We start from the raw sequence: 23815 nt of genomic DNA, 5'->3' as shown, positions 1-23815 counted from the left end.
GAGCAGAGCCTTCGCCCGCACCCGGAACAGGCCCAGCGGTCCATGGGTGTGGTAGACAAGTCACACCAATTGGAGGGGGGGCAGAGCAGAGCCGCCGCCCGCACCTGCAGGGTAGGCAGACCTGCAACCGACCGGCGGATCAGGCCCGGTGGCCTGCCGGCGTGGTACACTCGTCACCCCAACTGGAGTAGGGGCAGAGCAGAGCCGTCGCCCGCGCCCGGAACAGGCCCAGTGACGTGCTGGTGTGGTAGTCACGATGCCCCAATTGGAGTAAGGGCAAAGCAGAGCCGCCTCCCGTTCCCGGAATAAGCCCAGCGACCCGCCGGCGTGGTAGACACGTCACCCCAATTGGAGTAAAGGCAGAGCAGAGCCGCCACCCGCGCCTGCAAGGTAGGCAGACCTGTGACCGACCGGCAGAACCGGCCCAGGGGTCCGAGGGCGTGGTAGACACCTCACACCAATTGGAGGAGGGGCAGAGCAGAGCCGCCACCCACGCCTGCAAGGTAGGCAGACCGCCGCCCGACCCTGCAAGGGAGACTGTTCAACTATATAAGAGCAATATAAATATATAGGGGAAAAAAACATTTCAAAAACACAACAGTTTCACCAAGCAGAAAGAAACGCAAGCAGTATGAAAAGACAAGGAAAGAAAGGGCCACAAGCAATGCAGGTCAACTCAACTTTAGAAGAGGTAACAGCTGCAGCAGATGGAATGTCAGATAAAGAATTCAGGATATACATGCTTCAGATGATCTGGAGTATCAAGGAAGACATTAGACAGCAAAATCGGACAATGAAAGATCACTTCGACAAGGAATTACACAAACAAATCCAGGAAGCAAAGGATCAACTATACAGGGAGATAGAGGTTATAAAAAACAAACAGAAATCCTAGAAATGCAGGAAGCAATAAACCAACTTAAAAACTCAATTGAGAATACTACCAGCAGAGTAGAACACTTAGAAGATAGAACATCAGACAATGAAGACAAAGTATTTCAAGTTGAAAAGAACATAGACAGCTCAACAAGACTGTTAAGAAACCATGAGCAGAACATCCAAGAAATATGGGATAACATTAAGAGACCAAACTTAAGAGTCATTGGGATACAGGAAGGTATAGAACTCCAAACCAAAGGAATGAGCAATCATTTATTCAATGAAATAATACGAGAAAACTTCCCAGACTTGAAGAATGAGACAGAATCCCAAATCCTAGAAGCCTACAGGACGCCGAATGTGCAAAATCATAAGAGATCCACACCTAGACACATTATAATGAAGATGCCCAACATACACAATAAGGAGAGAATTTTAAAAGCTACAAGAGAAAGGAAGCAGATTATATTTAGGGGTAAGCCAATCAGGATAACAGCTGATCTTTCAACACAGACTCTGAAAGCTAGAAGATCCTGGAATAACATATTTCAAACACTGAAAGAAAATGGGTTCCAACCAAGAATTGTGTATCCAGCGAAATTAAGCTTCAGGATGGAAGATGAAATTAAAACCTTCCACGATAAACAAAAGTTAAAAGAATTTGCAGCTAGAAAACTATCTCTTCAAAACATCCTCGGCAAAACATTATAGGAAGAGGAAATGGAAAATAACAATGAAAACCAACAGTGGGAGGTAGGACAGTAAAGTGGGGGAAAATAATCAAAGAGGAAAACAAACCATGTTTAGTAACAGAAATAAACAAATATGGCTGGAAGAACAACCCATATCTCAATAATAACCCTAAATGTTAATGGCTTAAACTCACCAATTAAGAGACACAGGCTAGCAGAATGGATCACAAAACAAGACCCAACAATATGCTGCCTACAGGAGACGCATTTGATAGGAAAAGACATACATACGCTGAAGGTGAAAGGTTGGGAAAAATCATATCACTCATATGGACTTCGGAAACAAGCAGGAGTGTCCATACTCATATCAAATCAAATAGATTTCAAGCCAAAGTTAATCAAAAGGGATAAAGAGGGACACTACATACTGCTTAAGGGAACCATATACCAACAAGACATAACAATCATAAATATATATGCCCCAAACAATGGTGCAGCTATGTTCATCAAACAAACTCTTCTCAAGTTCAAGAGTCTAATAGACCACCATACAATAATCATGGGAGACTTCAACACACCTCTCTCGCCACTGGACAGATCTTCCAAACAAAAGTTGAATAAGGAAACTATAGAACTCAATAACACAATTAATAACCTAGACTTAATTGACATATATAGAATATACCACCCAACATCAAGCAGTTACACTTTTTTCTCAGCAGCACATGGATCCTTCTCAAAAATAGATCATATATTATGTCACAGGGCAACTCTTAGACAATATAAAGGAGTAGAGATAATACCATGCATCTTATCTGATCATAATGGAATGAAACTGAAAATCAACGATAAAAGAAGGAAGGAAAAAGCATACATCACTTGGAGAATGAACAATAGGTTACTGAATGATCAATGGGTTATAGAAGACATCAAGGAGGAAATTAAAAAATTCTTAGAGATAAATGAAAACACAGACACAACATATCGGAATCTATGGGACACATTGAAAGCAGTTCTAAGAGGAAAATTCATTGCTTGGAGTTCATTCCTTAAAAAAAGAAAAAACCAACAAATAAATGATCTCATACTTCATCTCAAAATCCTAGAAAAAGAAGAGCAAAACAACAGCAAAAGAAGTAGAAGGCAAGAAATAATTAAAATCAGAGCTGAAATTAATGAAATCGAAACAAAAGAAACAATTGAAAAAATTGACAAAACTAAAAGTTGGTTCTTTGAAAAAATAAACAAAATCGACAGACCCTTAGCCATGCTAGCAAAGAGAAGGAGAGAGAGAGAACTCAAATTACTAGCATACGGGATGAAAAAGGCAATATCACAACAGACACTTCAGAAATACAGAAGAAAATCAAAAATTATTTTGAATCCTTATACTCCAATAAATTAGAAGATAGTGAAGGCATAGATAAATTTCTTAAGTCATATGATCTGCCCAGATTGAGTCAGGAGGATATAGACAACCTAAACAGACCAATATCAATTGAGGAAATAGAAGAAACCATCAAAAGACTACCAACTAAGAAAAGCCCAGGACCGGATGGGTATACAGCAGAGTTTTACAAAACCTTTAAAGAGGAACTAATACCAATACTATTCAAGCTACTTCAGGAAATAGAAAAAGAGGGAGAACTTCCAAATTCATTCTACGAGGCCAACATCACCCTGATACCTAAACCAGACAAAGACACTTCAAAGAAAGAAAACTACAGACCAATATCTCTAATGAACCTAGATGCAAAAATCCTCAATAAAATTCTGGCGAATCGGATACAAAAACATATCAAAAAAATTGTGCACCATGATCAAGTAGGATTCATCCCTGGGATGCAAGGCTGGTTCAATATACGGAAATCAATAAATGTTATTCACCACATCAATAGACTTAAAAATAAGAACCATATGATCATCTCGATAGATGCAGAAAAAGCATTCGACAAAGTACAGCATCCCTTTATGTTCAAAACTCTAGAAAAACTAGGGATAACAGGAACATACCTCAATATTGTAAAAGCAATCTATGCTAAGCCTCAGGCTAGCATCATTCTGAATGGAGAAAAATTGAAGGCATTCCCTCTAAAATCTGGAACAAGACAGGGATGCCCTCTCTCTCCACTTCTGTTCAACATAGTTCTCGAAACACTGGCCAGAGCAATTAGACAGACGAAAGAAATTAAAGGCATAAAAATAGGAAAAGAAGAACTTAAATTATCACTATTTGCAGATGACATGATTCTATACCTAGCAGACCCAAAAGGGTCTACAAAGAAACTATTAGAGCTAATAAATGAATTCAGCAAAGTGGCAGGATATAAAATCAACACGCATAAATCAAAGGCATTCCTGTATATCAGCGACAAATCCTCTGAAATGGAAATGAGGACAACCACTCCATTCACAATATCTTCAAAAAAAATAAAATACTTGGGAATCAACCTAACAAAAGAGGTGAAAGACTTATACAATGAAAACTACAGAACCCTAAAGAGAGAAATAGAAGAAGATCTTAGAAGATGGAAAAATATACCCTGTTCATGGATAGGCAGAACTAACATCATCAAAATGGCGATATTACCAAAAGTTCTCTATAGGTTTAATGCAATGCCAATCAAAATCCCAACGGCATTTCTTGTAGAAATAGAGAAAGCAATCATGAAATTCATATGGAAAAATAAAAGACCCAGAATACCAAAAACAATGCTAAGCAGGAAGTGTGAATCAGGCGGTATAGCGATACCAGACTTCAAACTATACTACAGAGCAATAGTAACAAAAACAGCATGGTACTGGTACCAAAACAGGCGGGTGGACCAATGGTACGGAATAGAGGACACAGAAACCAATCCACAAAACTACAACTATCTTATATTTGATAAAGGGGCTAAAAGCATGCAATGGAGGAAGGATAGCATCTTCAACAAATGGTGCTGGGAAAACTGGAAATCCATATGCAACAAAATGAAACTGAATCCCTTTCTCTCGCCATGCACAAAAGTTAATTCAAAATGGATCAAGGAGCTTGATATCAAATCAGAGACATGCCGTCTGATAGAAGAAAAAGTTGGCTACGACCTAAATACAGTGGGGTCGGGCTCCAAATTCCTCAATAGGACACCCATAGCACAAAAGTTAATAACTAGAATCAACAAATGGGACTTACTCAAACTAAAAAGTTTTTCTCAGCAAAAGAAACAATAAGAGAGGTAAATAGGGAGCCTACATCCTGGGAACAAATCTTTACTCCTCACACTTCAGATAGAGCCCTAATATCCAGAGTATACAAAGAACTCAAAAAATTAGACAATAAGAGAACAAACAACCCAATCAACAAATGGGCCAAGGACCTGAACAGACACTTCTCAGAGGAGGACACACAGTCAATCAACAAGTACATGAAAAAATGCTCACCATCTCTAGCAGTCAGAGAAATGCAAATCAAAACCACCCTAAGATACCATCTCACTCCAGTAAGATTGGCAGCCATTATGAAGTCAAACAACAACAAGTGCTGGCGAGGATGTGGGGAAAAAGGTACACTTGTACATTGCTGGTGGGACTGCAAATTGGTGCAGCCAATTTGGAAAGCAGTATGGAGATTTCTTGGAAAGCTGGGAATGGAGCCACCATTTGACCCAGCTATTCCCCTTCTTGGTCTATTCCCTAAAGACCTAAAAAGAGCATGCTACAGGGACACTGCTACATCGATGTTCATAGCAGCACAATTCACAATAGGAAGACTGTGGAACCAACCTAGATACCCTTCAATAGACGAATGGATAAAAAAAAATGTGGCATTTATACACAATGGAGTATTACTCTGCATTAAAAAATGACAAAATCATAGAATTTGCAGGGAAATGGATGGCATTAGAGCAGATTATGCTAAGTGAAGCTAGCCAATCCCTAAAAAACAAATGCCAAATGTCTTCTTTGATATAAGGAGAGTAACCAAGAACAGAGTAGGGACGAAGAGCAGGAGAAGAAGATTAACATTAAACAGGGATGAGAGGTGGGAGGGAAAGGGAGGGAGAAGGGAAATTGCATGGAAGTGGAAGGAGACCCTCAGGGTTATACAAAAGTACATACAAGAGGAAGTGAGGGGAAAGGGAAAAAGAATACAAGGGGGAGAAATGAATGACAGTAGAGGGGGTAGAGAGAGAAGAGGGGAGGTGAGGGGAGGGGAGGGGGGATAGTAGAGGATAGGAAAGGCAGCAGAACACAACAGACACTAGTATGGCAATATGTAAATCAATGGATGTGTAACTGATGTGATTCTGCAATCTGTATATGGGGTAAAAATGGGAGTTCATAACCCACTTGAATCAAAGTGTGAAATATGATATATCAAGAAACATGTAATGTTTTGAACCAACAATTAAAAAAAAGATATTAGGAAGGACGGTCAACAAAATATCAAAGAAAGTTTGCTGTTGAGATACTTCTGTTTCAAAGTGTCATTTCATTTCTAAATTCTGCTTTAAAACTTTAAAAGCTGGGACTTATTCAGCTAAGAATGTTTAAAGATATTTAAAACCAATTTTATTATTTTTTATTTTTTAATTGTAGTTGGTCACAATACCTTTATTTTATTTACTTATTTTTTTATGTGGTGCTGAGGATCGAACCCAGGGCCTTGCCCGCGCGAGACAAGCGCTCTACCGCAGAGCTACAACCTCAGCCCCTATTCTCTTATTTTAATATGATAAAATTTAAAAACTGCAATCAAAATTCACCTTTAGTAGTTTACCTATCTAAAAAATAGATATGATTTTTCACATTAATATTTAATCTGAATATAAATCAGTTTCATTGGTCACACAACACAATTTTAGTTTAAGTTGATGTAATTTGACTTTATCATTAAGAAAACGGTGCCTTTATGTAGTCAGGGAAAATAAAATTGACTCTCCAAAGTTGTTAAGATTTTTTTTTTTTAAATACGGGATATATTTCCAGTCTTAAAAATATTATTTCTCAATCCATGTAATGTTAGTGAAAAATTTAGTTGTAATATATGAGGAGACTTAACAATATTTGAAGGCATCTTACATATGAAATATCTGATGTTTAAAATACTGAAATCAATGCAATTAAAGTACCTATCTATACAATAAAATTCCTACGTTTAACTATATCCATTTTCAACAGCAGCTGAGTTTGAGATCATACTACACACACACACACAAAAAAAAAAACTTTTTCCATGACATTTAATGTACCCTCTACCCAGTTCCAGTATGAATTCAATTATAGGAATTTCAAAGTTCTCTCCACATATCTAGAATACCTAGTATGAACTGGCTTCGGAATGTTCAGCTAAGACAGACATGAAGGAGATGGAGTTAACTCAACAGCTGGGTAATTTAACTTGCTTCTAGACATTTTCATCTAAAATTAGCCCAGAGTCTCAGAAGCAAGTTAGTACAAGTCTAACATGAGAATTCTAAGACTAGTCACATGCCTTTTTTAGTTAGGCATCTTAAAAAACATCCACTTGGTTTTCTATTTTAAGCTTAGTAATTTTATAACTATGTTATTACGTTTGGTTTTGCTATGTATTTTGCTAATTTTACTTTTCATTTTTTGATCTTTTAAATGACGTATCTCTAGTTTTGATTACCACTTAAAAATTGCGTATTTCTCTTAAAACTAGCGAAAAACGGTTTGGCTATTTGCCTTTAGGATATGAGAAAATTAGAAAATCAGAAATGAGAAAATCTCAGGAGGCCAGGGATATTTGGATCTCATGGTATATTTTAGGACTCTCTATGATGTTTCTCATCAAAAGAAACCTTCAGGAAACCTTTGCAGTTCAGGTGTTTTTCACTGTGCTTAATTATGATTATTCCTACTTCCTATCAAATGGTATGCTTTGGTAGGAGGTAATGTGATTTTGTTTATTTTAAAAGAGGCTTTATTTGTTTTCATTTTAATAAGGTAAAATTATACATACAAAATTACACTGATTTACATAGTGGATTTCTAAAATTTAGAATTTATCAAAAAACTCCAAGAACACAGTAAGTTCACTTCCTACTTTTGTTCATCACCGTAACTGCACTAACAGGAAAGCTTATAGAGTCATCACATTTCAAAGCCAAAATGTACTAATGAGAAAACACTGTGAACCGGTGGGTTTTTTTTTTTTTGTTTTTGGTACTAAGAATGGATTTCAGGTTTAATTCATAAGTCCTTGATCTACTTTGAGTTTTGTTCATGGTGAGAGATAGGGGTTAATTTCATTTTGTTGCATATGGATTTCCAGTTTTGCCAGCACCATTTATTGAACAGGCTATCTTTTCTCCAATGCATGTTCTTGGCACCTTTGTCTAATATAAGATAATTGTAATTTTGTGGGTTAGTTTCTGTGTCCTCTATTCTGTACCATTGGTCTACCAGTCTGTTTTGGTGCCAATACCATGCTGTTTTTGTTACTATTGCTCTGTAGTATAGTTTAAGGTCTGGAATAGTGATGCCACCTGCTTCGCTCTTCTTGCTAAGGATTGCTTTTGCTATTCTGGGTCTCTTATTTTTCCAGATGAATTTCATGATTGCTTTTTCTATTTCTATGAGGAATGCCATTGAAATTTTTGAATTGTATTAAATCTGTATAGTGCTTTTGTTAGTATGGTCATTTTGATAATATTAATTCTACCTATCCAAGAGCAAGGTAGATCTTTCCATCTTCTAAGGTCTTCTTTGATTTCTTTCACACATTGCTCGTGGGACTGCAAATTGGTGTAGTATGGAGATTCCTTGGAAAAATGGGAATAGAACCACCATTTGACCCAGCTATCCTTCTCCTTGGTCTATACCCAAAGGACTTAAAAACAGCATACTACAGGGACACAGCCACATCAATGTTTATCGCAGCACAATTCACAACAGCTAAACTGTGGAAGCAACCTAGAGGCCCTTCAATAGATGAGTGGATTAAAAAAATGTGGCATATATACACAATGGAATATTACTCAGCAATAAGAGAGAATAAAATCATGGCATTTGCAGGTAAATGGATGGAGTTGGAGAAGACAATGCTAAGTGAAGTTATCCAATCCCCAAAAGAAAATGCTGAATGTTTTCTCTGATATAAGAAGGCTGATTCATAGTGGGATAGGAAGAGGGAGCATGGGAGGAATAGATGAACTCTAGATAGGACAGAGGGGTGGGAGAGGAAGACAGCGGGCAGGGGATTAGCAATGATGGTGCAGTGTGATGGACATCATTATCCAAAGTACATGTATGAAGACATGAATTGGTGTGAAGATACTTTATATACAGAGATATGAAAAACTGTGCTCTATGTGTGTAACAAGAATTGTAATGTATTCTGCTGTCTTGTATTTAATAAAATAAAATCTATTAAAAAAAAAGAATAGAATTCAGGGGCACTCTATCATTGAGCTGATCTCCAGTCCTTTTTTTATTTTTTGGTACCTGGGATTGAACCACTGAATCACATTCGCATCCTTTTGGTTTTTGAGACAGGGTCCTGTTGAGTTGCTAATGCTGGCCTCAAATTTGCAATCTTCCTATTTCAGCCTCCGGAGACACTGGGTTTACAAGTATGCCCCCAATGCATTCAGCCCCAGTGCTTTTACTTAGAGCTGTCACTCTGGGCATCCGGACTGCCTTACTTTACAGTGTTCACCTCAGATGGGAGGAAGGAAGTATGCCACAGAGAGGCAGTCCTTAACTTAGGCTCACTACCTTTTACTTACCCTTATCTCTAAGAAAAAAAAGATTTCACACCTTGGGTACTGAAACAGATGTGAAATCACTGACAAGTGAAGAGGGCAGATCATGACTGTTTGGACCTAAAGGAAGTGGTTTCAATGACAGAATGTTGAGGAGACATGGGGTGTGCTGCACAGATCAGAGGAAACGCTCACCCTTCCTGTTTCACACGGAGGGCAGAGAGGCAGCAAGACAAAGAGCACAAATCTACTGCTACCTCTCCATGTTCCAAAAAGGAGCTGAGACTGTTATTACTGGTAATTTTGTGGTAGAAAAAGGGGGAAAGAAGCCCTCCTGACTACACAGAAACCTTTTGGGCTGTATACAGAGAAAAGTCCTGCCTCAAAACTTGCATATGTTCCAGGTGGATTAGGATTCTGGTTGTAGCAGAGAGTGCTATGGCAAGAGTTGGAGCTCTCTACTAGAATGTAGGCCTCTGAGCCTGATGGGAATGGCTCATCCTTGAAGGCAGCTCTGCAGTGAGACAGCTGCATGTTTCCTGGAACACTGTAGACAAAGACTTCAGATCCCTGAAAGAAGAGTTTGAGGAACACACAGAAATTATTTAACAACAAGAAACAAAAGGAAGCAGAGATGCACTGAATAATAGAAATGATCCTCTGTAAATACTACTGCCTCTTTTTGTGGCTCTGAACTTTCAGATTAACTTCCTTTAAATCACATTTCCTTTTTCAGAATGAGCATTACCAATTTGTTTGTGATTTGCTTTTTAGCTAGTTCAACATCCTAATTTAACTTCCTTTCTAAATGAGCTGAGATGCTTTTGACTGCTTGCCCTCAGACAGAGAGAGAATTTCCAGGGACAAAGGTGAATTTCTGGTTTCTTCCTGCGCTGTGACACATAATACCCACAGTGTGTTCTCTGACAAGGATGGCAGTTTGCTTTCTGACTGTTCTGAGCACAGTGAAAAACACCTGGACTGCAAAGGTTTCCTGAAGGTGGTTTCTTCTGATGAGAAACATTATAGAGAGTCCTAACAAATACCATAAGATCCAAATATCCCTGGCCTCTTGAGATTTTCTCATTTCTGATTTTCTCATTTTCTCATATCCTAAAGGCAAACAGCCAAACAGTTTTTCACTAGTATTAAGAGAAATATACAATTTCTACAAAACATTATGATTATTCCTACTTCCTATCGAATAGTCTGCTTTGGTAGGAAGTTGGAAGGAAGATATAATTTTAATATAATTATATAGGAAGATATAATTTTTTTCCTTTAGAATTGTTTAAGGGCTGGGACTGTGACTCAGTGGCAAAGCGCTTGCCTAGCATGCATGAGGCACTGTGTTCGATTCTCAGCACCACATATCAATAAAAAAAATAGGTTCACTGACAACTAAAAACATATTTAAAAAAAAAGAATTGTTTAAGGCAAATGTTTTTTCAGATTTGTTTTAAAAGAAAACTGTCAATGTATTAATGTGCTATTCGAGTTCATTCAATTGGAAACTTAAAAAGGCCTACATGGCCATTTGAATTTGTAGTTGAGTACCCAATACTGAGCCAACAACAGATGGATGCTCAATAATCATTTGGGGATTATGATGTTAATTCCCTGTGAATTATTATACAAAAGAAACAAACAGAACTACATTAATTAAAGGCTGGGAAAAATTACCTTAAATTTCAGAATACAAAGCTTTTTGTCTCTGAATATATATCTTTGTTATTTCAAATATCTGTTTAAAAAAATCTACATTCTAAGAAAATATCAGGGAGTTGGAAGTCAAAACCTGGTTTGAATTCCGGTCCTACCATATGTTGGCTAAGTGATCTTAGGCAGGTCAAACTTTCTGCGCTTATTTTCTTGGGTAGATCCAACATCCTATGCTTCAATTTCTTTATCTATAAAGCTGATGCTATAATCATACCTGTCCTACCTGTAACTCAGATATTTGAAATTCAAAAAGCAACAAAGCTTGTGAAAGTACTTTAGAAACACCAATTTATGATACCAATGTAAGTTCTCGCTAACATTACTAACCATGACATTGTAAAGAGTCCTGGATCTGCAGTGTGGTCAGAAAAGAATAGCCTTTAAAACCAGAAAGACCTGGGCTCCAGCCATCTTGTTATGGACTGTGCTTTGTGGGATTCTGCTCATCTTAGAGCAGAAGCAGCTGAGGCCTGGACAGAATAAATGCTTACCAATGCCAGAAATCTATCCTCAACTATACAGCAGAACCAAACTCAGAAGAGGAAGCACAGTAAACCATTGGTTCTCAATTGTTTTATGATTATGGTGTACTTCACCTACTAGAATTTCTGGCACTGTCCATAAAGGAGTTAAAAGAATGAAAACTCAAGCACAAAAGTAAAACAATATTGCAAAGAACCCACAGTTTCCTGCTACCTACTTGATTCACCCATAGAAGCCTGATCTGCTGGGCACTGTGAGTTGGCCCAGTTGTGTGTTCCTACATTTTACTATGGCACTAGTAGGATATTAAGCTGCATCTCATTTCCTACTAAAAGGTGGTTGTGCCCCACTTTGCTACAAATCACATCATCTGCTTAGATGAATGCTCTGTCACATAACAGTACACATTCTTGGTTCTAGTCATTGGTGTTTTCCTCATTCCTTCCTCATTGAGACACAGGGTTTGTAATTAATGTGAAGCCATGTTACATTAACAGGGGATTACCTTTATATGGGCAAATACAAGGTTTGTGCTAGTTTCAAATCCTGGCTTCATACTACGACACAATGGCAAGTTATACCCCAGAAAATGAATATATATCACATTTTATACAATCAATGTGTTTTAAGAAGAGCTGTATAGCAACCAAAAATTTCAGATTTTAAAGTCACAAGGCCAATAAAGTAACAAATCTTTAAAGTATCTGTATGATTTTTAAAATAAGCACTTCTCTTAATTTATTTGCCATGCAAATTTTATTCTCATATATAGTGTTTTCTAAAAGAGGAAAATTCCTCCTGAGTTAATAAGCCAAAAAAGAAAAAACAATACCAAAGATCTCTATGTCCCCTGAGGCAGTTTTCTCCAGGAGGCAAACCTGAAACTGGCACAGTTCCAAAGGGAAAGGGATACTTTAATGTATTTGTAGAGACCATACATCATCTGAAGTCAAGATGCCCAATCTATGACTTATTATAAAATTTGGACAGAGTAAACAGGCCATTAAAAGACTGTTACACTGAAATATTTCCTAGTGCTTGTAACTCTGTGCTCAGATATGAGTGGGAGCCAAGGGCAGGGGAGGGTACATCTTCAAATAGAGCAAGATGCTAAGCAAAAGGGTACAGTTCGATAAATATTTAACTGATTCTTTCTTTTGACATTCTGAGGATTATTATAAAGTGTTTACAAAGCAAACTTGAAATAGAAATTGGATATTTACCTAAGAGACTGAAAACATCTAAGGATCACAAGGAGAAAGTAATGAGACCTCTGCATGAGAAAAGTAGTATCAAGGGACCAAGGAATGAGTAACAGAGCTGAAGGCCTCTAGTCACCTCTTGTTTACACTTCTGACAGTGTAACTTTACAATGGGCTGTGGAGAGCCCAGGCACACCTGTGTATTCTTAATAGAAAAAATAAAAATAAAAAACAAAAACCACAGATACCATTTTAGCCATACTATGAAATATAATTCCAACATACAATGGAAATTAAGGATAGCTTTAAATATAGGGACATTTTTCTTATTTCTTGTTTACCAAAAGAAAACTGTCCTAAGATCAAAACTTTGATTCCAGCTCTTTCCTAAATTCTAGATTCAAAAGACAATACAAACTTCCATTGTATTGTCTTCCAAAAGACAATAAAAAAAAATCCATTCAAAGACTTTTTTACTTAAGTTAAAATTTAAGAACGGGCCAGGCAAGGTGGTACATATCTATAATGCCTGCTGCTCAGGAGGCTGAGGCAGGAGGATCACAAGTTCCAGGCCAGCCGAGGCAATTTAGTGAGACTCTACCTCAAAATAAAAAATAAAAAGAGGGGCTGGGGTTGTGGCTCAGTAGTACAGTGCTTGCCTAGCAGGTGTAGGGCACTAGGTTTGATCCTCAGCACTATATTACATAAACAAACAAATAAACAAATGTAATGAGCCCATCTACAACTAAAACATTAAAAAATAAATAAATAAAAAATAAAAAGGGCTGGGGATGCAGCTCAGTGGTAGAGTACCTCTAGGTTCAATATCACAATTCCCCAGTATCACACTCTTACACCAAAACAATTTCATTTACCACTTTTTACTTAGGTTCCATCAGTTTTCATATTTATAATAGCATCTGATAGGAAAGAAGAAAAATCACTAAATGCTTTGCACAGATGATGTTTTATTATTATGTCTCTTTTTCAGATGAAGAAGTTGAGATTCAAACACATTACAAATTGTGTAGGGTCAGAAAAGTAGTTTAGGATGGGATTCAAACCCAAGAAGCTTTCCAAACCCCCACTCCACTATTGGGGATTGAATCCAAGGCCATTCTACCACTGAGTATATTCCCAGTCTTTTTTTTTTTTTTTAATTTTGAGACAGGATCTTACTAAGCTGTAGAGGCCAGCCTTAAACTTGTGATCCTCATGCTTCAGCCTCATAAGTCACTGTGATGAGGTATGCACCACCACACCTGGCTCAAAGAAAGTATTAATAACTACACTTTTCTAGTTTACCAATATTTTTTTTCAAATAATTTTACAGAAATGTATACAAAAATCAAGAAACAAACCAAAATTTTTAAATCAGTGCTACCATTTATTATAGCTTGCAGTACATCTATTTCCCATTATGTGTTACGAATTAGAAATTCTAAGAATTACCTTTCTTTTTGACAAACCTGGGAAAAATATTTTCAATTGATATTTAAAAAAAAAAAAAAGCCAGTTTACCTAACGATGATTAGTAGATCACCTGAAAATTGGTAAGTTCAACACTCCTACAGACAAATGAGTACTGGAAATAAGTAATTCACAGAAATTACTTATTTAAAGAAATTTAAATAATTTAAATTACTTATTTAAAGAAAGTTAACATACTATGAAATACCTTTCCAAAATACAATAGAAATCAAGGATGGCAGATTTTAAATATATCAAAAGATACTCAACCTCTCTTAAACATACCAAAAGAGATATTCAACCTCTCTCATCTCTGAAATGGATACTCCTTACAAGCAAGGTTTTTGTTCATTGCTGTGTCCTCTGCAACCAGTACAGTATCTGGCATTAAGAGAGGTTCGACAAGTATTTGTTAAGTAACTAATTTGATATATATTTATTTTAAAAGAAAGGTCAGGAACTTTATGTATACATTTCTATCATTAGTGTGAAAACATTTATATGTAACAATAGTTGTTGCATTTGGGGAAAGAAAGGAAGCAGCTAGCTTAAAAAGTAGGAATTAAAATTTGCAAATCATGGGGCTGGGATGTGGCTCAGTGGTACAGCACTTTCCTAGCAAGCCTATGGACCTGGGGTTAATCCCCACGCTGGGGAGCGGTGAGGAGTAGGGAAATCCAAACACTCTATTATACTTCTGAATTTTGAACCACAGGAACTTATCACCAATTCAAAATTATGAAAAAAAGAATCATCTCTAAACTAAACACATAACACATGTACAAATTTCTTAAGGGCTGCAGAATAACTCAAAAAGCAAAGATCAAAAGAACTGAGAACAGCCTATACTGTTAAAAAAAAAAAAAGCAAGTTGCAAAGTATCTTTTATCTAAGGGGAACAAGGAATATGATATTATATCTTTTTATATTGTTTATATTTAACCCAAAACACTTGGAAAAATGGTTACCTCAAGGGGAAGGGAGCATTGTTGAGGGGACAAGAATAGAAAGAAGATTTGTCTAAACACACCTTAGTTTGTTTTCTGATTTTGGAATCATGTAAAAACATAACTATAAAAAAGTACAGTAGAAAAAAAGGAATCTCTAAATCTTGAAAGCAAATGAAACAAAAAAATCACAATGAAGGGGACCAATGCAAGTGACTTTCATTAAACAACACCAATTGTACATACCATGGTATTTTCATAAAAGAAACGGAAAAATACAAAAGTCTTTTTTCAACAATCATATTTTGAGTAACATTATTAGTGTGCATGTTTGTAAGTAATATGAACATACATATTAGAATAAAGCAAGTAGGTGACTATATAAATGCCATTATGAAACATAAGATGCAATTAAAATCAAAGGAATTAAGGAAAAACTATGTAATCCAAAATTTAATCTGGAAATACACTGGTATGCACTAAAGTATTTTTCCTTTAAAAAAAAAAGTGGAGAAGGGGAAAGAATTTGTTTTCTCCTATGAAAAGAAGTAAAAACAGTGGCTGACCCAGTAGCATGTGCATCCTTATTACTCCTATTGCTAGTTCTAAGTTGTATTTCCCACTAAAATGAAACAGGACTCCTTAGAGATACTGCTGATTCCAGGTCTGCGGCAGGAAATATGTCTCAAACATCTTTTCAGAAAGCAAAGTAGCTTTCAAAGACAATGTACATAAGTTACATGCAAATTATACCAAAAGATAAAAATAAAAAAGAAGGGCTGGGGTTGTGGCTCAGTGGTAGAGGGCTTGGCTGGCACACATGAGGCACTGGGTTAGATCCTCAGCACCACAAAAAAATAAAATAAAGGTATTGTGTTCACCTACAATTAAAAAAATACATATTAAAAATTTTTAAAAAGAAGAAAATACAAACCCAAACCTGTTGACTGGACACAGAGGGGCTCTCTTAACCAAAGAGGTGCAGAAAATAACTTTAAGAGATTAAACAAACCCATTAATATATATATACAACACCTCAGAAGTTAATGTTAAGGAATGGAAAAACACCATATATTTTAAATTTGGGCAAGAGGTACTTTATAAAAGAATTCAAGCTAATAAATGTAAAAGGGATAACAAAATTGAAATACCACTATTCTGTAGCTCTTAATGAAATGAGGAAATAGGCACATTGATCAATAGCCGCTAAAGTCATTAGGTAAAAGGCTGTCATGGAACTTTACCATGGACATGTCAGACTGATAATGCCTAAACCTACGAATCAATCTCAACATTACAAAAAGAAAGCAAGTCAGACAGTGTATGACCCATGATTTATGTAGCAAGAGGTACACTGATGGCGTGTGTTCCTATCAAGTATTTTTGAGCCAAAGATTCAAACCTAATTCTGGTCAAGCTTCTATGTATAACTATCAATTTACAAGAAATTCAAGGGTAAAAGAACATGGAATAACACCCTGGGAATGCAAGAGCCATATTTAGATTATGGAATATTCTGCCTGAGAAATGATCGGGTCATTTCAACAAATAAATGGCAAGAAAAAATGGAGAAGGGATAGGAAACCTAGAGATTAAAAAGGTTTTAAATACATATAAGCCAAAATGGAATTATGTGGAACTCTTAATCTTTATTATTAAATGACATTTTGGATATAATTAATAAAACACACTTATAAGACAAGCAGGAAACTGTGAATACTAATAGTTGATGATAGATAATTAAGAAATTATTATTTATGTATGTAATGGTACTGTGGCTTAGGAGGAGAAAATGTCTCAGTGTTTTAGAGATATATACCGAGTTATTAAAAGATAAATACTCTTGGCAGTACATAAACTAAATAATGAGACAATACAAATGTAATTAGTATGGTACAAATATGCACATGGATGACATGCAAATTCATAAAACCTTCCATATTTTGGGGAAGACTAAATTAAGAGATCAACTGTACATGATTACTACAGTTAATAACAATGTATTATACACTTGAAAAATCTCTAAGCAGATTTTAAGTGTTTTTCCCCACAAAAAAATAAGCATGTTAATTAGCTCTATTTAGCCATTCCACAATGTATATATATTTTGGAACATGTTATATACCTTATATGTATTCATTTTTTATATATGTCAATTAACAGGCTATGTTCTAAGAAATAATAGATCTTAGATTTGCTTTAAGTTGTAAGAGATGGTAGATAACAGGACTTACAGATGAAACAAAGTTGGCACATGATAACTGTTGATTGAAGCTGAACGTTGGGCATAAAGGAGTCATTGTTATTATTTTCTCTAAAGGCATGTTTGAAATTTCCCATAACAGAAATTTTAAAAATGGGATTATATACCTGAAAATATAATCTTTCTTTTTCTTCATAGCCTAAGCAAACAATTCTAATTAGTATTTGCTGTTTTGTTTATTAAAGCAAAATTTACAGATTATGGCTGCTCAAGAGAAGTGCTCTCATTTGCCCACAATAAGCACCAATGTACAACAGATTAGAACAAGTCTTCAGAGTCAGGCAAAAGTGTGTCCTACCATCACTTGCCTATAGAATGCCAAAATTGGAAGAGATTGATTTTCCGACTGTGTTTAAAGAGCCCCAAGGCCCCTAAGATGTGTCTCTGTGGGTAGGGGCAGAACAAAGGAGGGGGCCTGTGAGACTCTGAGCCTTAGCCCCTCCTTCCAAAAGAGAAACTCCTATCTTCTTTCTAAAGTAGAGTCCAAGAGGTGAATTTCTATAGAAAGAGGTAGCTAAAGTTTTCCTAGAGTAATTCCTGTCAATAAACTAGCAACTTAACCTGGGCTTATGAAGGTTTTCATGAATCTGGGTTCATTCTGCTTTCCTTTCCTCCAAACATACGCAAAGTGATTCCATGGCCTGCCAGTTTGTTGGTCCTAGATAAGGTTTTTAAACCTGAACCCTCTTTGCAGGATGACTAGCCCCATCTGTCAAGCTGGCACTCACTTGAGGAGAGATCTCCAAATGTATTTTTGTAGGAGAGAAGGATGCCCTGTAATCTGAGTGGCCTGCAGGTTTTCAATCCTCTGCTTCAGCTCTTGCCATCCAATTTACCAATCTGCTCCAGGTGTCCAATCGCACTGGCCTCTGAGGACACACTCCTGAGGTTTCCTGACTGGAAATAGTCAGCCTACACCACAGTAGAGTGGTACCCCAGCCCAACTTCTATGCTTAAGAAGCATATAAGCATGAGGTATCTTCTTCCTCAGCTGCTCCTCTGGAGTTTCTCACTGTCTGCCCCTTAGTGTTCCTCTCTCTCTGGCTGTTAAGGCAGGCTTATGTCCAGCTTGTCAGAGGCAGGCCCAACAGCCAAGTACTTGAGCTTCTAGGGGATACTATTCTTTTTTTCATTGCAACTCTCTATTTTCCAGGGCAAGTAAGTTCATTAGGGCAAGAGCAGTGTGGTATGAAGAAAGCACAGACTCAGTGTCTTTGGAACTATGGCTCCCTCCAGCCCACAGGCCATTCCACAAATTTGGCCTACTCTAGCCAAGGTTGTTGCTCTTTCCCTCACAACTCCTGAGTCCTCTGAAAATCAGACGTGTAGCTTAAGTGCTCCTAATCACTGCATGACAAGGAGTTTCCCTGAATGTTTCCTGGTGGACAAGGGTGTCTTTCTGCCCAGGGCAGCAGAGGACATCTGGGTGAGGTGACTTGTTACAAACTCTGTTCCCTGATCAAATCAAGTCTGAGTTTAGATCATTTTGTCACAACTGCTAGGGAGTGAGATTTCAAAACCAGGATGGTTTTATTCCAATGATTAAATATATTCAGAGCTGAAAATTTTTCATTTACCCATAATAACATTCTCTCAATATATTCTTACTTCCTGGAAAATATTGTCTTAACTTATATAGTCAATCTCTTTGACTTTCAACTTCTCAGTGCATTCCAACTATATGAATTCTTCATACACATTAGACAACTGCTATTACACGCCTCTCCTCTTGGCTACCTAACAACTGAAGTCTAAAGTAGTTATGACGGGTGAGTAAAGCTAGGCAATCGTCTCGAGTTCTCATCTACCACTTCCACATAATAAACCTTTGAGATTCTCAGTCACATTTACAATAGAAATCTTTTAGTTAATATATCAAGTGCAAATAAGTTAATTAGAATCAGCTCTGCCCCTACCATATTTCTGTTATAGGAATTTTTCTTATCTCAAAATAATAGGTATTCTCTATTTTCTTCTGAAAGTATTTCAGTTTTGACCTTTCATGTTGAAGTGTTTGATTCACCTACAATTTGTAATTGTGTAGAGTTGTCTCTTGGTCTTTGCAGAGTATTGATTCCAGGATTCCCCTTGGAATCAAATTTCCCTTGTACCAAAATCTATGGATGCTCAAATGCCTCATATTAAATGGTACAGTAGTTATATATAACCAACATACATCCTCCCATCTCTTTTAAATCATCTCTAGATTACATACAATACATAATATAATGTAAATAAACAAACAGTTATTACAATGTATTGATCAGGGAACAATGACAAGAAAACAAAAGTCTGTTCGAATTCCTTTTTTTTTTTTTTTTTCCAATTACTTTCACTCTGTGGTGGTTTGACTTCAAAGATGCAGAACTGCAGATATAAAGGAACTGCTGTATATAAAATGGGGATACATTTCATTTTTTCACCTCCATATTAAATAATTATCTAAGCATCATTTAACAAACCATCCATTCTTTCCCACATGTTAGCTCTATTCGTGCCAAGTTTTCTTATATAGGTGCATCTTTGGGACTTGGTTTTGTTTCTTTTTGTTTTTTCCAAAGATCAATCTATATCTAGGAAAATTCTAAACTAAAAATTTGTCATCAATCTTGATATCTGATAGGGCAAACATCATCCTTTCTTCTGATCTGGTTTTGAGAAGCATCTTAGTTCTTTCAAAGCCCTTTGTATTTAACTAGACATTTCAGAATCTACTTTCCAATTTCCAAGGAAAACAACATTGTTAACTAAACATTTAGAGTACAGAGCAATTTGGCAAGAACACCTTTATGACAATGAATTCTCTTTTCTAATAAGTTTTATTATTACACACTTTTTCCATTTGGGGGGATTTTCTCTAATATTTGTTTCTAGGCACATTTAAAAGTTGCTCTAAATATCTCTTCTTCCAGTTGTAATCCTACTTTCTGTGTTGATAGTACACATAAATGTAATTTTGTATTTAACAACATTGCTAAGCATCCTAACTCTAATTTTTATACAGATACTATGACTCTTCTATGTAGACTACCATGTCATCTGTGAAAAATGACAATTTTTTTCTAAATTATATGTGTTCTGTCTACAGGCTCCAAATAATGCTGAATAAAAGGGACTAGGCATCCTGTTTATTTGTTTACTTTGGGTGGTACTGGGGACAGAATTCAAGGCCTCACACATGCTAAGCAGGCATAGAGTTACACCCTGGCCTTTATTTATTTATTTGTTTGTTTATTTATATTTTGTTATAAGACAGGATTATCTCTCTAAGTTGGGAAAGACGGCTTCCTTAAAATTCTCTTGCCTTAGTCTCCCAAGTAGCTGGAATTACAGGCATTCACCAATGCAACACTTGGCTCATTCTGTCTTATTTCTGATATTATAAAAATGTCTTAATAGCTCATTATCAAGCAATTTGTTTATTGTGACTTTTGACCAGATTAAGCAGGTTTTCTTCTACTTGTAGTTTGCCAAGATATTTATTAATCATGAATGACTATTTTATTGAAATATTTTTTATCCATTAGGAGTGACCATATAGTTTTCTCCATTAATTTATTAATACAGTGAATGACATTTATAGAATTATAACATGGATCCAACATTTTCAAATTCTAATTTACATTAACATCTTTTACACCGTATCCAGTGACATGGCTGAAATAAATTTACCAATTATAACAACTTGGACAAAAGTGCTAACAAGTTATAACATTACAGCTTAGAACAAATTCAATAAATTAGGTCCAAGAATAGAGAACTGCTTTTATGCAATATGGCCATGAGGACAAAAAAAAAAAACCCATATAAATCCAACTACAGTATGTTGTAGCAAAAATTTCACAAAGCAACTTGATGGATTTTCTGGGGGAAAGTGCTATCAATATGAAGGTGAAGAAATTTTAATAGTTTTTTTAATGGAATTCTGTTGCACAAGTTTCACGGCTAAAAAAAGAGGTAGTATCTGATTGAAAACCCAGGAAATTAATTATGCAAGGACTATAATAAAATATATATATATATTGAAGTCCCTCTTTTCTCATTGGAAAAAAATATACATTCTCTCTATTTCCTGTTTTAAAATTTATAATCTGTAGACTTCCACGTGTCTCCCCTAAATTTCAGTGTGCATTTACCAGGGGGTTAACTGGGAGTATCAGGTGGGGTAGATCCAAGACTTTCACAGAAAAGTTAAATGTTAAGTAGATTGTTTTTCAGTACTAGATAAAACAAATACAAGGTTGAGAACAAATTTCACATAATTTTAAGGTTTAAATAAAGTTTCATGGTCGCTAAGCTAGTTCTAAGAAACATGGAGGTCATCCGGCAACATGGGCCTTCTTTTCTAAAACACCACTACGAAAAAAAACAAAACAAAACAAAAAAAAAAACACCACTACGATTACTATCAATGCAAGTTATTATTAATACCAATACAGTAACTGCTTACTAGAAACACAGATTCCTAATGTAGTTTAGGGTTCGGGCAAAAGGGATTTGATAGCCTTGAATACTACAACTTTTTCCTATTCTAAAATTAAACTTTTAAATTATATGTGGCATATACTGCTTAACTTGACTATAGAGAAAGAATGGGAAAAAAACCACAGGCATTTAAAATTCTCCTTAAAAGCTACTTTTTAAAAATAGGAAATTGTGATGTTTTTTCTTATACATTAGGCTGCTGACGTTTCTGATTAGGTCACTACTTAGTTACAGTTCTTGTCTTTCTGAATGACTTGTCCTGATTTCATGTTTTTCAACAATTTCACATTTGTACCATTCTAGGTTTGACTAAGAGCACAGAATATATGAATATGATATAATTAGGTGAAATGCAAAATTGCTATCACTATGATTATAGCACACATACAAAAGAGTATCTGACCCTAAAAAGTTTTAGAGAAATCCCCTCAGCCACAACATATGTCAGCTGTGTATTCTAAACACTGTACTCATTCTGATATTTTAATAATTATATCAGAATGATTTTGTATGCTTCTTTGAGTTTTCCAGAGATTTCACTTGTATTTTCACTAGATGGCAGGTAGGTTTATCACAGGTATGTGATAAACAGTTAAAGGTTGTATTCTCTTTTATTGGTAAAACTGCCAGATTTACTGTTAGATATTTAATGTCCTGAACACAATTTAGATTTAGGCTCCAAAGAAACTGATGGTAACTGTAGTGAGAATTAGAGAGACACTCACTGTGAGCCATATCATTTGCAATGGTAAACTCCATCAAAGGACAGTCATTAATAAGTACATTTAGAGGAGGACCATTTCTAACATCATAACAACAACAACAAAATCTTCTTTTAATTATTTTTAGTTTGTAAAACTCACTGGTCTTCTAAAAATAAGAACAAACTAAGACATTTTTTGCTAATAAGAGGAACACATAAATCCGAGAAGTGAGGTATACATTTTTCCCAGAACAATACTTGAGACCAGGTGTGATCAGAACCATGGTGTTACACAATCTACAAACAAGGAAAAAAAACAAGACTATTTTGTAGAAATTAACTGTTAATAATCCTAAACTAATCCTTATCTTTTGACAAAGATAAAAGATATACTCATCACTGATAATTTTGTATGTTATTATTGCATGTTATACCAGCATTCACATAAGCCACTGTATCTGTAAACCTGTGCTGAAACCAGATAACTGTGATATCTGTTACATTTCATTCATTTGGGACAATCCTCTAGCACTAACCCATCAAGGGAAAAAAAAACATACTCATGTTATTAGGTAGTATAAAATAGATAAGTTCAGCAAATCCTGGGACTCAATAACTGTCTTTGTTTAAATTTAACTAAATTGTGTCAACGGGCTGGCAATATTACCATTCATTCGTAATAAAACCAACAAGAAGATCAAATGACTAGAAACTAAAATAGCATTGGGAGGCAGAGTCATAAAAGATGTATGATGAAAAAGGGAACACAGCATCGATTTCAATAGGTAGTTCTGAGTAACTTTCTGAATCACCAACTGAAGGATTTACACATTCTCCTGAAAACATGGTTGCTAAAAGCAAATTCTGTGTTTTGTTTCTATGCTTATAAATGACATTATCTTAAAGGGACAAAGGAATAAGTACCTACATTAATTCCTTTCATTAAAGTGCTAGAGTAGTACAAATACATTTCTTTATGAATCCCAATTTACCCCATATGAACACAACAGCAGTGTGAGCTGTTTAAAGGCCATCCTACCTGTGCTTTTTGATGCCATTGGAGAGAGCATCTCCTCCACCACAGTCTTTTCCTTCAGACATTCTGTGTTTTCTACTGTTCAAGTGACCTTCTTCCTCTTCAAAGGAGCGTGCTGTCACTGCTTCCAATTGACTCAGGGACTGCTCGGACTCGGAATCTGTGGCAGAGCAGGTTCATCGTGAATGAAGTGAACTTTGGTGCAAGGCTTCTGTAACAAT

General features: G+C 36.0%; 1 protein-coding gene across 11 annotated transcripts in view; it reads right to left on the bottom strand.

The window, feature by feature from the left end:
• Osbpl1a (oxysterol binding protein like 1A) overlaps window positions 1-23815 on the bottom strand; it is a 220357-nt gene that overhangs the window by 47688 nt on the left and 148854 nt on the right. For 10 of the 11 annotated variants that reach the window (XM_058578262.1, XM_046433512.2, XM_046433521.2 and 7 more), the window contains one exon: window positions 23598-23754. In XM_058578262.1, the coding sequence (XP_058434245.1) occupies window positions 23598-23754 (157 nt within the window). Of the gene's footprint in view, window positions 1-23597; window positions 23755-23815 lie in introns of those variants that run through there. The other variant, XM_046433544.2, reaches the window with a different exon arrangement.

The sequence above is a fragment of the Marmota monax genome, unplaced genomic scaffold (genome assembly GCF_021218885.2).
Source record: "Marmota monax isolate L192 unplaced genomic scaffold, Marmota_monax_Labrador192_F-V1.1 WCK01_AAM20220418_F8-fsc00126, whole genome shotgun sequence".
Lineage (NCBI taxonomy): Eukaryota > Metazoa > Chordata > Mammalia > Rodentia > Sciuridae > Marmota > Marmota monax.
Note: the sequence above shows the minus strand (reverse complement) of the source record. Positions and strands in the feature narration are given on the sequence as shown.